Raw genomic sequence first — 15393 nt, forward strand, 5'->3', positions numbered from 1 at the left:
CTACGTTGAAAAATTTTCAACACATTGCAGAGAAAAGCAAACAAAAGCGAAAAAAAAAAATTGAAAATGAAAATGCCATAATCATGAGATCAGTCAAACAGAAGAATATTACGTTTGACAGTTGACCTCACCAATTTCTTGAATTATCCACTTTTTATATAGTTTATTCTATATCTAGAAATCATTAACATATTTTAAATATTGTTTACTTAAAATTTTATATTTGTTTGTGTAAATATATCATCATAACTAGAAATAGTCTTATAGACAAACCAGTGTTTAGTAACAACTGCCATGCCTACCATCTCTGTTAAAAAGCAGCAATTATTCGACCTTTTAGGTAAGAATTACACCAATGACGAATTCGATGAATTATGTTTCGAATTTGGTGTTGAATTAGATGAAGACACAACTGAGGAAGCTCTAAAGACTGGTGAAGAACCTGAATTGAAAATTGAAATTGGTGCCAACCGTTACGATCTATTGTGCATCGAAGGTATTGCACAATCCATTAATGAATACCTGGGTAGAGCTGAAACTCCAAAATATAAACTATTGAAACCAACCACTAAGTTGATCATCGATAAAGAAACTGAACAAATTAGACCATATGCTTCAGCTGCAATTCTAAGAAATATTAAGTTTACTGAGGAATCTTATGCCTCTTTCATTAATCTTCAAGATAAGCTACATTCCAACTTATGTAGAAACAGATCTTTGGTTGCTATGGGTACCCACGATTTGGACACTGTAAAGGGCCCATTCCATTACAGAGCTCTACCACCAAAGGACATTAAGTTCGTCCCATTGAACCAAACAAAAGAATTCAATGGTGAAGAATTGATTGAATTTTACAAATCCCCAGAACAGAAGAACAACATCGGTCGTTTCACTCACATCATCGAAAACTCCCCAGTTTTCCCAGTCATCATGGATGACAACGATACTGTCTGTTCCTTACCTCCATTGATTAACTCAGAACATTCTAAGATTTCTCTAGAGACCCGTAATGTTTTTATTGATATCACTGCCACCGACAAAACAAAGGCTGAAATTGTTCTAGATACTTTATGTGCTATGTTTTCCCGCTACTGTGATGAAGAATTTAGCATTGAACCAGTTGAAATTGTTTCTGAACACAATGGTCAATCCCGGATGGTTCCAAAGGTTGAAGAAAGAGTCATGGATGTTTCTATTCCATACATAAACTCTGCTCTAGGTCTTGAACAAACTCCAGAAGAAATTGCTGCTTGTTTGAAGAAACTATCCCTACATGCTGTCGTTTCTCCAAAAGATAATAATGTTCTAAGCGTTTCCATCCCAATGACCAGATCTGATATCCTACATCCATGTGATATCATGGAAGATGCCGCCATTGGTTACGGCTATAACAACCTACCAAAGGGTAAACAATTGTCCAATGCTAACTTTGTTGCTTCCGCTCTACCAATTAACAAAATTTCCGACATTTTCAGACTAGCCTCCTCCCAAGCTTCCTGGTTAGAAGTCATGGCTTTGACCCTATGTTCACATGATGAAAACTTCAAGTTTTTAAAGACTGAAGATGACAACACAAAGGCCGTTAAATTAGCCAATCCAAAGACTCTAGAATACCAAGTTGTTAGAACGACTTTGCTACCAGGTTTATTAAAGACTGTTAAGGAAAACAGAAAACACACACTTCCAATTAAGGTCTTTGAAAGTGGTGATGTTGTCTTCAAGAATGAAGCTCTTGAAAGAAAGGCTTACAACGAACGTCACTGGGGTGCTATCTACGTTGGTAAGAACTCTGGTTTTGAAATCATTCAAGGCCTTTTGGGTAAGATAATGCAAACTTTTAGAACACAATGGATTGCTGATTACGGTGCCGCAACCACTGGTAGAGGTTACTGGATAGAACAAGACGATTCTGTTAAAACTTATTTCCCAGGTAGAGGTGCTAAGGTTATGTTCAGAAGTAAAGAAGGTGAAAAGGCTCAACAAATTGGTCATCTCGGTGTTCTACATCCAGAGGTCATGAACAACTTTGATGTCCCATTCGCTGCTTCTTATGTTGAATTAAACTCTGAAGTATTCCTATGAATGATGCAGAAAATTATAATAAGGAAACCCAATGTAACATCTACAGTTTACCATCACAAAATATCAAAATAGTGAAAAGACATATATATTTATTAACGTGATCACTATTTCTATAATACTTTATATACAAGTATATAAATCATGAAAAAAAAAAAGGTATAATAATATAACTAATATCGAACCAACAATACAAAAGAATTTGGCTCAATATAAAAAAAAAAATTCTATAATATTATTACATTTTTTTTGTCTATCTTCGTTTTTATATATCTCTATTAAAAAAATGCATCTACACATCGTCGGGAAATTCAAAAGTCATACCTTTTTTATTTATATCTTCATCTTCATCATCTTCCGGTAGAACAGTCCTACCGGCACTTAAAAGTTGGAAATTATTCGTGGACCTGTTTATTGGTGTATGCGGCAGTGATTGTGATTTATCTATCCCTAGATCTTCCGATTCTTTACCGGCTTCTTGTGCATCACTTTCTTCTTCCTTCTTCCTCATTGCCGCTTTTAATAATTGAAATTCGTACATCAATGCCCCATGGTCAACAATAGCTGCATCTTTCTTTTTGGGTATAGAATTCGGAGGAGTTGTTGCATTTTCTACATCTTCTTCATTTATATCCTTATCCTCAACTGCCTCTTCCATCATTTCACGCCATTTTGATTTCTTTGGTTTAATCCAACTTGGCATCCAACTGCTATGTTTCTTTTTTGATGATAATTTCTTTTGTGCCGCATCAACATCCCTAACCAATTTTCTATGTCTTCTTGCTTCTTCCGGATCCATAGCTTCTTCGATTTCTACAAACTCATCACTCAAGACTGCTATCCCTAACTTCTTCAACAATTTTGGCATGTTTTGACGGTATGCCATGTGACCATCAACAAGCTCAGTACAGTCAAAATTCTCGATACCCTCCACATCTTCTATCGGAGAAATACCCATAATGGCCATGAAACCACCAGCAGTAGCACGAAACAAATATGCCAAAACCCAATCTTTACTCGAGTATCCACTGACGAATCTTCCACTAACCACAGATCTTGCCATTACTAACTCCTCCTTTTTTCTAACAACAGGGGTCCCAAATAAAAATACATCTTCAACTAACCCTAAAGCTTTCTTTTTACAGAGTTCAACCAAGCAAGAATGTATAACTGCAGCACCCAAAGAGAATCCGACTAACGTAACAGGTCTTTCACCAAGATTTCTTGATCTTAATGTATCCGCTAAAATTAGACCTGCATTCCATGCTCTATCAAGTGAGACATTCCATGGGTTATCAATAATATACCCTAGTTTGGATAATGCCATGGGCCACTGAATAGCTGTCATCAAACCTGCTAGAATTGTGGCACCTAGAACTTGTTGGAGAGTTTGCGTAAAAACTTCACTCGCAACAATACCAATAGTTTGACCCATCGAAGCTAACATTTCAGGCTCCCAATACAAAGAATATAAATCACCTTCCACAGGATCAACAGTAGAGAAGGGTAATCTCACATCATCCTGTTTACCCATAATCCAACCAGATACACTCAAAATTAAATTTACCCGACGATTGTTATGCAGGGGTTTGAATTCAAATGTCCGGACACTACCCATTCTCTTATTCATACCTCTTGCACCTATATTAGCCCCAATAGCTGTGCTGGAGACTGCAACTACAGCAGTACCACCTACACCTGTCAGAAACCCTGAAGCACCTGTAATACCTACAGTGGTTAGACCTGCAGCCAAACCGGCACCAATAACAGGAGCCAACAGGCCTCCACTAAGACCCAATACCAATGAACCCCCAACCATTGCAAGACCGACGTAGGCCATCTTCTTTCTTCTCTTTTTCGTTCTACGATCCTTCATAAATTTTTCTTCGTTCCATACTTGGTCTTCTGTGGCTTGTTCCATATCCAAAGAATCTGTTACCCTCTTTTCAAATTCACATATCTCTAAATTAGATATGTCCAAAGCTTCAGCAAAACGTATCAATAAAGTTCTTGATCTAGCATCATACGATGAGTTCTGCAATAATACTAAAAACAAATCACAAATCACAGTCCATGCAACATCAACTTTTAACTTATTCTTATCTTTAATGGCATCGGGATTTATGACTTGTGTGGGTTCAGATGCGACAACAATACTATCTTTCTTCGTGTCGTTTGTAATATCATCAGCAGTTTGTTCTGTTGCTAACGAAGTTATATCAACATCTGCTGAATCTTTGACATTTTTAGCATCATCAATAATATCATTATCTTGTTCTTCAGTTGAATCCTTACAGTCTCTTTTTTGTTCTTCTTTATTTTCCCATGGATTATCCATATCCTGTGTCGTCTTCAAACATTTCAATAAATCGCTTACTTGAATCTTATGAAGTGATAATTTTTCAATCATTTCAACTTCTTCATCCAAGACATCTAAATGGTTGTATAATCTTGTCAAAGTTGCAGTTTTCCATGCAGCCATATCCTTCTGAGTAAATTGTAATCTTTGAGCCAACTTTTTATGAGATTTAATCTCTATACAAAGACACATTGTTGCCAATTCTGTACACATTTGATTAGCAATAACATTTACTGCACCAAGGTATGCAAATTTCTCAACATCATCCAAAAGTAACCTTGTTATGCTCAACTGCGCTTCCCTATTGAGGTCATCAGCTGGCTCGATGTCATCTTCATATTCATCATAATAATCATCATCATTATCATCAGCCTTGCTATTATTATTACTACTGTATATTCCTAATGAATTAGATTTTGATCTTATTAAAGAATCTGTTGATGCATTAATTGAATTTGAAGAAAGATTACTACTCCCATTTTTCATCTTTAGCAATTTTTTATGTTCAAACAAAAAATCTGTTTTCTTATTTGTTTTATAAGACCGTTGGGCTTGTGCCTCGACAGCTATTTTAGTGTATTGAAAAGTATTTGCATTAGATTGTGTACCTATATTCGGGTCGGGCTGTTGTTTATCATTAGGTAGTCCCGTTGAAGATATGTTTTGTTGACGAGGTTTTCGATCTTCTTCTTCATTATATGGTTTCAATTGTAATTCACCTTTATCATTATAAATATCGTAAGATGCCACAGCAGGAACAGTATCCCAATCGCTATCGCTATCACTATCGCTATTATTGTTGTGATTATTATCATTATCAGCTTTATCTTCCATAAAGTTAGTGCTGGTGTTAGCTATTTGTCCTTTAGTAGGGTCATATCCAAGATCATGATCTGAATCAGTTTCGGCTCCGGAATTATATCGTATCTCTAACACATCATCCTCGGATGAACCAAATACATTATTGTTTTCTTGATCATGTAATATAATATCTGGTTCTCTACCTAATATTTTGGGTATCGAATCAGTGAGTACATTCGCCGTATTATTATTAATAATATTATCAGTGTCATTAGTATCACTGGTCATGTTGTCTGTTGATGATTTTATTTCATTAGTATCATTAAATGGATTTACATCAACAACCGGTTGAGAATAACTGCCGCCGAGATCAAATTCATCATCATTCAAAACGTGAGATGCCTGCAAATATTCATTGTCTGTGTCAGTTTGCATATTAATTATTGTCTCTGGGTTACTACGTTTAGTAATCTTTAGTCCTTTCAATTGCAAACCTAAATCTTCGTCGTCGTCATCAACATAATTATTATAACTATCCCTTATACGACCACCTAAATCTTTCGAAGACATTATTGTGGTGACTTTTCGTTCAAACTTTTTATTCCTGTCAGTTATTTCAAAAACGCTAACTTATATGTTAATATTAATATCGAACAATCTCAAAAACGTAATCGATCTTAAAACAAAGTTCCTTATCCTTAAACGAACCTTAATGTTTCTTATCCCAGTGATGACAGCCGTGATTTCTATGTCTCGAAAGCTTTTTCTCCAAACAATATTAAACCCAAACAGATACCTTAGTATTTAATAAACGTCTAACGGCTTAAAGATCAAAGTAATAATATCGATTAACGACCAAATATCAATTTATCCTTTGTTCTAATCATCATCTTTCCTGTTAAACAAAATGAAAATAGACGTCTCCAGATTTAGAATTCTCGCTTCACCATAGAAATTTGTTGGTGGTGAGGCGCTGCTCAGTAATTAAGAAGAATAACACTATGAGAATGCCGGTGAGTGAGTGCAACCCAATGGCTTTTCGTGGGATCTGGGCAATTATACACAAACAGTATTAAATCAACATATTCACGTAAAATATATAGAACTTAGTGGTATCACTACACAACAAACGTAGAGAAACAAATCTTCAATACATCAAACTATTTGAACACAATGGTAGAATTAAGAAGAGAAAGCTTCCTACATCCCTAGCATTCCTGGGGAAGACGAAAAATAATACCAATGAGATAGCACAACAATCAGACGACGATATATGTGATGACATAGATAATGAGGATATACTATTGACAAGATCACCTTTACCTAACATCGATAGAACTTTAGGCAATTAATCAAACCCACAGAAAATGAAAACAACGAGATGACAGCAAATCTTGATTTATTATTTAAGAATGAATACAACTTTGAATTACTCGAATACAAAATATGTGGGACCTACATTAAAATAAAGGATCAATCATCTGGGAATGCACAAAAGTCTATTCAACGGAAATATGACATTGATGAGAAAAATGAATTCAATAGGACAAACAAGGAAATGAAACAACTTTCGATGAACTATTTGCACCCTTGTTTTCCTTATTGTCAGAATATAATACTTTTAATAAAATAATGGCAATAACTTGACTCTAATAGAAAATTTAAATTTTGGCCTAGAAAGTTGCTCAAATATCTTGAATAATGACACATAAATATTTTATATCAGATGCCAAGCACATACCCAGGATCCTATTTTGAAGAGTGTTAGCTAAATAAACAATTTGAAGATCTCTCAGGATAGGTTGATAAACTGAAATAATTTCTGAAATCCTCTCCAAGAATTAGAGCTAGCTACGTTGAAATACGTAAGGTTGAAATCCCTTCAAAAAACGAACCAAGTTGCTTTTTGTACTTCAGATTAGTCACGTAATTATATAAGTATATAATATTTTCTTCAGTTTTTACTGCAAGTATATCAGTAAAATATGACATTTTACAAAAAATTTATCTTTTTTAAAAAACCAGAACAAAATAATCCTTAAAATGTGGTACATTCTTACAGATAATTTTAATTCAATCTTCCACCATTGAAAGAGATCCAACAAAAACGTTTGCAAGAGAAGACTATATCCTCCATCAAGATGCTTAGCACTTGTTACTGTGAACATAGCATCACCATTCACAAACTAGTTCTAGCACACATCAAAACTGAAATATATACATATTGTTTAAAGTACTTTAGTAGTATAATCTATAACAAACAGCGCCAAAGAATATCTTCTGCGCTTAAAAAATTGAAAAATTCGCGAACTTTTCAATTTTTTTCATTTCAAGAAAATATCAACAACTAACTGCAAAAGGGTTTCTAAATTTCCACTCCATCATCAGGAATTTTGATCTGATCTGATCGTGATCTACATATCAACAGTCTTACATATAAGTATATTTGTACTCATATTATCCCTTTTTGCATTTCCATAAGAGATATTGGACCTGTCCAAAAATATAAGAGAACTAGCACAACGATAACAATCATATTCATACACCATGTCATTTTTTAATTTTAAGTATGTTATTTTTCTTTTTGAGATTTTTAAATGATCCCATATCTAAAATCAATTATCTTTCAATTTATTTTACTAACAATATTTTATTGCATGTATTTTTTATGCAATCTATATTTTTATTTGCAGAGGTTTTGGAAGAAATTCGAAAAAGAATAAGAATCAACAAGGACAATCACCACCAACTGCTATAAGTCAACCTGCACCACCAAACTTATCATCTATATATTCTAGTCCACACAATTCCAACTCGAAATTATCATTACGGAAAAATCATTCACCAAAGAGAAATTCACAAGGTAGTTATCCAGCTTCTCATGCATCACATCATCGTCCGCCACAACAACAACAACAACTTCAGCAACAACAACAACAACAACATTCTCATAATACACAAAGTTCCTCACCGGAACGTACACAGTCACAATCTCAACAAATTATGTTCCTTAGTGAACCATTTGTAAGGACTGCCTTGGTAAAGGGTTCATTTAAGACAATTGTTCAACTTCCGAAATATGTAGACATTGGAGAATGGATAGCTTTAAACGTATTCGAATTCTTCACTAATTTGAACCAATTCTATGGTGTAATTGCAGAATATGTTACACCTGATGCTTACCCAACGATGAATGCAGGCCCTCACACAGATTATTTATGGTTAGATGCTAACAATAGACAAGTTTCATTACCTGCTAGTCAGTATATCGATTTGGCTTTAACTTGGATAAACAATAAAGTTACGGATAAACATTTATTCCCAACAAAGGATAACATTCCATTCCCACAAGAATTTTTAAGAGATGTACAAAGAATTATGGTCCAAATGTTTAGAGTATTTGCACATATTTATCACCATCATTTTGATAAAATTGTCCATCTTTCATTAGAGGCACATTGGAATTCTTTTTTTGCTCATTTTATTAGTTTTTCAAAGGAGTTTACCATTATTGATAGAAAGGAAATGACACCACTAATTTTATTAATTGAGAATTTTGAAAAGCAAGGAAAGATTATTATAACCTAGATGGATAATATATATATATATATATATACTAATGAAAATGCGATTGATAAAATGGAATAAGTTCATATATGTTATTATTTACATGTAATGTTTTTATCGATATATATTAACGTTTTTTGTAACAAATATAGTTTAAATGAGAACGTTTAAATATACTATGATGGTATACCAAACTTGTTTTTGATACGGATGCGATGCTTGAACTATAATTAAGATCGTGAACAATAAAAAAAATATGTCGTGCTACAGTGTATCTGTGAAAACACTTTAATGCAAAAATGAGAACAGGAAAAATAAAATACATCTATGAGTGTGGGGGATATCAGAATATCAAAACAATTCTTCATGAAAAGAAGTATGTACTATCCTTAACATTGGCAACATCAAAATCACCCTTTGCTGGAATTTCAGGTAACTCCAAAGTTGTTAAGATAACCAACATGTTTTTATCACCCTTCCTCTCTTTAGCTGAAAATAGATCTTCACTACCTTTCGCCAAAGAAATTGTAGTAACCATCTTTTCACCTATCTTTACATCATCCTCCGACTCTGAGTTCAAAAGTGCTAGACGTTCTTGTTCAAATTTTAGTTCATCTGCATATGTGACTGCTCTTCCTAATTTAGCAGCCATTTTATCTTTTTGTGCCATGATTTCAGCCGCCATATCACTGGATTTTGGAATTTTAGATATTTGCACATAATTTCTATATCTTTCATCAAACTCATCCTTTAACCTTTCAATTAAATCAACTTCATGTAATGCAACAAATTGTTCTCTTAAATTCTTATTCATTGTAATAATATCAGAAGCATGGGTCCAATATGAATCATGTACTGATGCAAATTCTAGCCCATCCTCTCTACATTTGGTGGCAGACATTAACATATGAGAAGCATCCAAAGAATGAATAAAGTTAGGTGGGAAACCAGCCTTCTGTCTACGTGCATTGATTTTATTAACAGCAAATGGATCACTGATAAAAACAGTTTGGAGGTTCGTGTTCACTTGTTTCTTGCTGACTTCACGATATGGTTGCACAATCGGTAAATTTAATGGGGTTGTCCAGATAATAGAAGTCATGAACTCTGGTTTCTGGCCTTTCCCAATGGATTTCTTATCTAAATCTAATCTTATTGATTTAGAAATTCTATTACAACATTCTCCTAACCAATCTTGAATTAAATGAGCACCTTGGAATGATTGACGAATAGCTTCAAATACAGCTGTAGCTAAATACTTGGAATATTTTAAGGATAATGTTCTATCACCTATCATATCGTGGATCTGTTTGTCAATCTGTAAAGTTGCACCAATTAGAGTAACACCATAAACATGTGTCATAACTGTTTGTTTGACGATTTTTCGATTTAATTTCTCAATGAAGAACTTTGCGAACTCATCATCAGGGTTAGTTTCAACTTTTTTTTGTAAATTTGCTTTAACAATATTAGCGACATGCATATAAACATCATTAGGTTTGGTATCTGGAATTAAATTGACCTGAGAGGCACCAACCATATCACCACCAAGAGCAGCGTAATGTTGTAGACCGTTACAAGTACCATCTTGATGAACAGGTTGATGAGAGATAAATTCCTCTGGATTGTCAAGCTTCATAGCCTCAACTAATTCAATACAGGTAGCCAATGTTTGCCATGGTTTGTCAGCAGACTGCCACCATTTAAATTTACCATCCAAAGGATTTTCAACAGCATCTCTAATTTCATCCATATGATCTTCAACAAACTGGACACGACCTTCAATCGGAATTTTATTAATACCGTATAGATTTGCAAGGTGAACCTTTAACCAACGTAAACCTTCAGTTCCCAATCTCTTACCTTTCCAGAAAATCAACAAACTTCTACTCATGTCATTACCCAAGTGATTAAAATGTGGTGACAAAGGATATGCACGCCCACGGAAGTCCATATTATGTGGGAAATAAAATTTTTCACCTAAAAATGCTCTAGCAATCTCTAGTTTATAATTCATGTCACATCTCATTGATCTACTTGCCGCAAAAGCATTTGCTATGTCTCTGTTATTTTGTTTCCATGTATTAACTACAGACGGATCAGCATCAGATGCAGGTTGAGGTAGGTATTCTGGGGTTGTTTGAATACCTGGAATTTCTAAAAATGGCTTCCCATTATTCCAGATTTTTGAGACAACATCAAATATTCTTTTGTTAACAGTCCATGATGTCTCACCTAGAACGTTCAAACCATCATAAATTTTATCTATAGTATTAGCTTTTGAAGCTGCTTCAATATATGCCATTTGTTCCGGAGAATCCTTGGTTCTGACCAGGTTAGATTGAGAATAATAATAACCACCAGACTTCCAATTAACCCAAGGACGAGGTTTGACAAGCATTGGTAATAATTGAGGTTGTACCGATGCCATCAATCGTTCACCATTTAATTGATGAATTAATGCAGGATGGATTCTAATAACACCTAATTTTACACCATTATGATATTGGTAACTATGTGAGAATGCAGGTGCGTCTCCAAAGACTTTTTCGCCACTGATAGGGTCTCTGCCTTCAACTGGTACTCTTGCCACTTGAATTAGCATTGAAATTAACACTGAACCAACTTTTGCACGAATTTGTTGCGGCCATATAATCTTGGATTCATCTAATTTCAATGATCTTAATGACTTTTTGGCGTTACGAACATATTGCTTAAATTCATTAGATTTCTTGTTTATATCTTTCAATAGGTATGACTCATTCTTTAGGAGTTGTTCAGATCTAAATTCCATTTCGATAGATTTCCCTGCAGATATAACAGCTCTTGCTGTTCTCATACCTTCTGAGATACCACCAGTGGAATTAAGTTTTAATAATTCAAGAATGACAATGACACACATCTTTTCGGGATCAACCAAAGTTAAATATGGAGCATAATCTGACCTATTTGGTGCAGCTTTTGTAACGGTATCCTGATTTAAATATCTCTTACAATTATCGATTTCTTCTTTCAATATTGGTAACATCTCTGTATACCATTTCCAAAGTTTTGAATTCAATGATTTCTGAATGGATATGTCACCTCTTGCTTTGGCCTCTTCAAAATCATGCTTCCAACGTTCTTTGGCTGCATCGGTAGCTCTAACTTCTAATGTTTGTTGTCTATTTTGATTCAAATCTTCTAAAGTAGCTTCAAATAATTTTCTTTCTTCATCTGTCTTCAAGTTCCTATACATGTCAAAGAAATCAATGGCTTTCTTTTTATTTGCATCGAAAACATTATCAGACTCTTCAAAATTAAAATGCGCAATTTTTTCTTTTTGTTCTTCATTCAATGATAAACCGTATAATGTATGTCTAATGACTTTCATACCAAGAGTATCAACATTCACCAATTTAGTGGCATCCTTTTCCACAGTTTTAACACCTTCATCTAATTTCATCGATGGTTCTGAACCGGTAGCAGTCGCAGTCGCAGTCGCAGTCGCACTAGTAGTACTAGTAGTAGTAGTAGCAATAGTATTATTTACAAGATTAGTTGTGTTTGCCACTGTATTGTTCAGATGTGTTTCTTCGATTGTCTCATCAGTTTTCTCCATAGTAACATTTTCCACCGATTTACTCATCTTCGTCACTAGATCTCTAATATTAGCTGGGATATGATAATCTCTAATCATATCTAAATCTAAATGCAAAATTTTATAATCATCCAGTGTTAAGATATCCATATTTGAACAAATCTTTTTAAATCCACTAGAACTCATTGAAAAGAATAATTCCAAGTTTTGTTTTGTTGAATTATTCATATTGTTACTATTTGTTTTACTTTCCCTAGCTAACTGCAGCGTGTGATGAAGCAAAATCGCTACAGTTTTATCATTTGGTTGAACATCTGGGAAATTTATTGTCAAATCCTTTTGCAATTTATCACTCATTGCTTTGACAGTTTTAAAATCCTTGGATATATGATTAAAATAATAATTATAATCGTCGATAAATGTCTTTCTATGAGATTCAATTTCATACAAGGATTTCAATATAGAGAAAGATCTTTCGGTATAATTTGATTGTAAACAAGCCTCCAACAGAGACCACAGACTCATGACGTCTCTCTTATCGGCCATAGTCAACGACACACTATTCTGTGTTCCTGTGAATAGTTTAAACTCTGCACTAATATTATCCTGTGGTCTACTATTAGACTTTAAGAAGGTGGGTCTTAGGAAAGATTGTTGATATACTGCGTCTGGCGGCTGGATCGTTGAAGTCCTAGTGTCTGATATGATGGACATATTGTCTCTAAGGACAGAGTTTTTCGTTGTGATGTTTCTGATTTGAATACATTGTGAATGGATAAGTCTGTTTGTTATTGTAGCCGACTGACAACGAGGTTTGATAGCTAATCTTAACATGGCAATTCAGTTCTAGTGATGTATATATGTATAGATCTATATATATGGGTATTAGGGAAAAATAATATGATAATGGAGCGGATGCAAACAGGTTGGATGTGTATGTATATATTGATGGAAACTGGTATTAAGGATATTTTCAGAACCTAAAAAGAGAGCAACAATAACAATAATGAAAAAAGGGTATTCCTAGCTAATTAATTAGTATACAAAACACACACAAAGAAGTAGTATTATCAATAGCTTATTTCCTTAAAAGTGTATACACATGGATCGGCGTATGTAGACACCCAGAAACCAAATATAAATCTGCGAAATAAGCGTCTGAATCAAAGTTTGGACAACTTATTAAAATAGCTATGTAAAAAAAGTGTCGAAAGAATCGGTAGAAAATCGTCGTTTGTTGGTGTGTTGTGTGTCTCTAAATTATGCATCATTGCCATTCATTCATTCATTAATATTTTCCCACTTCCACACCGAAAATAAAATGCTTTTCATTTACGTAGGTAACTCTGTTCTGTCTGCGGTGCTTTGATGGCTATAACGCATTATAAAGTGGTAGTAGTAAATTGCATATGCTTCACTGCGGTGCACTGCGGTGTGGTGCGGGTCCTCCGCTGAAAAAACTTCCGACGAAATGTTTATTGTGTGGAGGAGGAGGGCTCGTATCGTGTGATAACAGTCATGTGACTAGGGTGTCGACCGCCTTTTTGATGACGCCCTATATTTAGATAGTGCGCGCTTTCAAATGTCTTTTCACGAAAATGAGGAAATGCTCCTCCTGGACCTATTGGTCTTTCGTGACGTTAACCGAACCCTGGGGGGCACCACGGTAAAAGGATAATACTCCTTACTGTCAAACATCGAAATATAAATAAATAAGATATTTCAGAGAAATTTTGATAATGGAGAAAAACGTTACCTTGATAGTCTCAAATGTGACGTTGTTGATCCATGTCTATTTAGACCTTTGAAGTTATCGGATAACGTTTCATGTCATATTACCATCTTGATCTGCTCCCCTCTCCCCACAACCCGTGTTGAGAATGTAGTTGGTAAGACATTTCCTGGTTTAATATTTATTTACGAGGTTAGAAGTAAGAAAATAATAACAATAAATGAATCAAAGTAAGATCTTGTGCAAACGTTTTATAGCTTAGCTTCATATCGTTCGCAGTACATAATTAACATATTTTTCTTAACTGAAGAAGAGCATCAACCACTAAAACCATACATATTTTAACAAAAAAAAACTCTATACTATTCAGGCGGAGTTCACAACATTGTTTGTAGAAATTGCAATATTATTATAACAATTTGTCTGTTTAATTTCCCCACTTTCACTTGGCTATTTCTGCCCCCGCGTACTGTCGTTGAGGTTACCGGACAAGGAAATACGCTAATAAATATATATATATAGAAGGATAATTGGAGTAAAAATTGTAAATAATGTCATCAAAAACCAAAATAGAATTGGTATAGTGATGGATAATGTTCCAGTGTATTAAAAATGATTTATTCCTTAACGGTTAATATCCGTAATCCTTCATATATAACAATCAAATATGTTCCTTGGTATTTCACTTATAATTCCGATAAGAAAATGTAGTTCAATCTGTATAAAAGGTAATGTTACTAGCCGTTTCTGACAATAACTGTATTTATTGCATCTGTAGATCTGAAGATCCGAAGAGGCAGGTATTGTAATAATTACGTCAATTGTATAAACTTCTAGCACCCCAACATATGTACAATGACAAAATACAAACAATACCTATATATTACTATTTGTTATTCATATCATAAATAAATGATATGCATCCGCATACACCTCTAGTTCCCGAAGTAATGATTATTATTATTATTATTATTATTATTATTATTATTATTATTATTATTAGATACATATACAGTGATAATCAATATTGATGTTATATTCTAGGATAAATAATATAGATGGGCAGGAGAGGGTATTTAGAGAGATATGTAACATTGCACACTCTCCATTATCGCAAATAATTCAAATATATATGTATATTCTTTCATTTTGGCACTTTTTTTTTCATAGTTATTTTACATTATCACTTTCTTTTCATATTATTGAGAGAGAGAAAACATCAATAAACGATAAAGCAGAAAAGAGTGAGATATGAATATAATATGTTGTTGTTGT

General features: G+C 34.0%; 4 protein-coding genes across 4 annotated transcripts; 2 read left to right on the plus strand and 2 right to left on the minus strand.

Moving 5' to 3' along the window:
- Nucleotides 1-294: 294 nt before the first annotated feature.
- Nucleotides 295-2082, plus strand: FRS1 (phenylalanine--tRNA ligase subunit beta; the record flags this gene model as incomplete). The annotated part of the gene is made up of 1 exon (XM_041548581.1): nt 295-2082. The coding sequence occupies one exon, from the start codon at nt 295-297 to the stop codon at nt 2080-2082; it is 1788 nt and encodes a 595-aa protein (XP_041404515.1).
- Nucleotides 2083-2371: 289 nt separating this feature from the next.
- Nucleotides 2372-5809, minus strand: MIL1 (Mil1p; the record flags this gene model as incomplete). The annotated part of the gene is made up of 1 exon (XM_041548582.1): nt 2372-5809. The coding sequence occupies one exon, from the start codon at nt 5807-5809 to the stop codon at nt 2372-2374; it is 3438 nt and encodes a 1145-aa protein (XP_041404516.1).
- A 1977-nt stretch (nt 5810-7786) lies between these two features.
- On the plus strand, nt 7787-8827 carry MOB2 (Mob2p; the record flags this gene model as incomplete). Its single annotated transcript, XM_041548583.1, has 2 exons — nt 7787-7806; nt 7933-8827. The coding sequence occupies 2 exons, from the start codon at nt 7787-7789 to the stop codon at nt 8825-8827; spliced, it is 915 nt and encodes a 304-aa protein (XP_041404517.1).
- Nucleotides 8828-9170: 343 nt separating this feature from the next.
- Nucleotides 9171-13220, minus strand: RPO41 (DNA-directed RNA polymerase; the record flags this gene model as incomplete). Its single annotated transcript, XM_041548584.1, has 1 exon — nt 9171-13220. The coding sequence occupies one exon, from the start codon at nt 13218-13220 to the stop codon at nt 9171-9173; it is 4050 nt and encodes a 1349-aa protein (XP_041404518.1).
- Nucleotides 13221-15393: the final 2173 nt, after the last annotated feature.

This window comes from Maudiozyma barnettii, assembly GCF_903064755.1.
Source record: "Maudiozyma barnettii strain CLIB 1767 genome assembly, contig: KABA2_01, whole genome shotgun sequence".
Classification (NCBI taxonomy): Eukaryota; Fungi; Ascomycota; class Saccharomycetes; order Saccharomycetales; family Saccharomycetaceae; genus Maudiozyma; species Maudiozyma barnettii.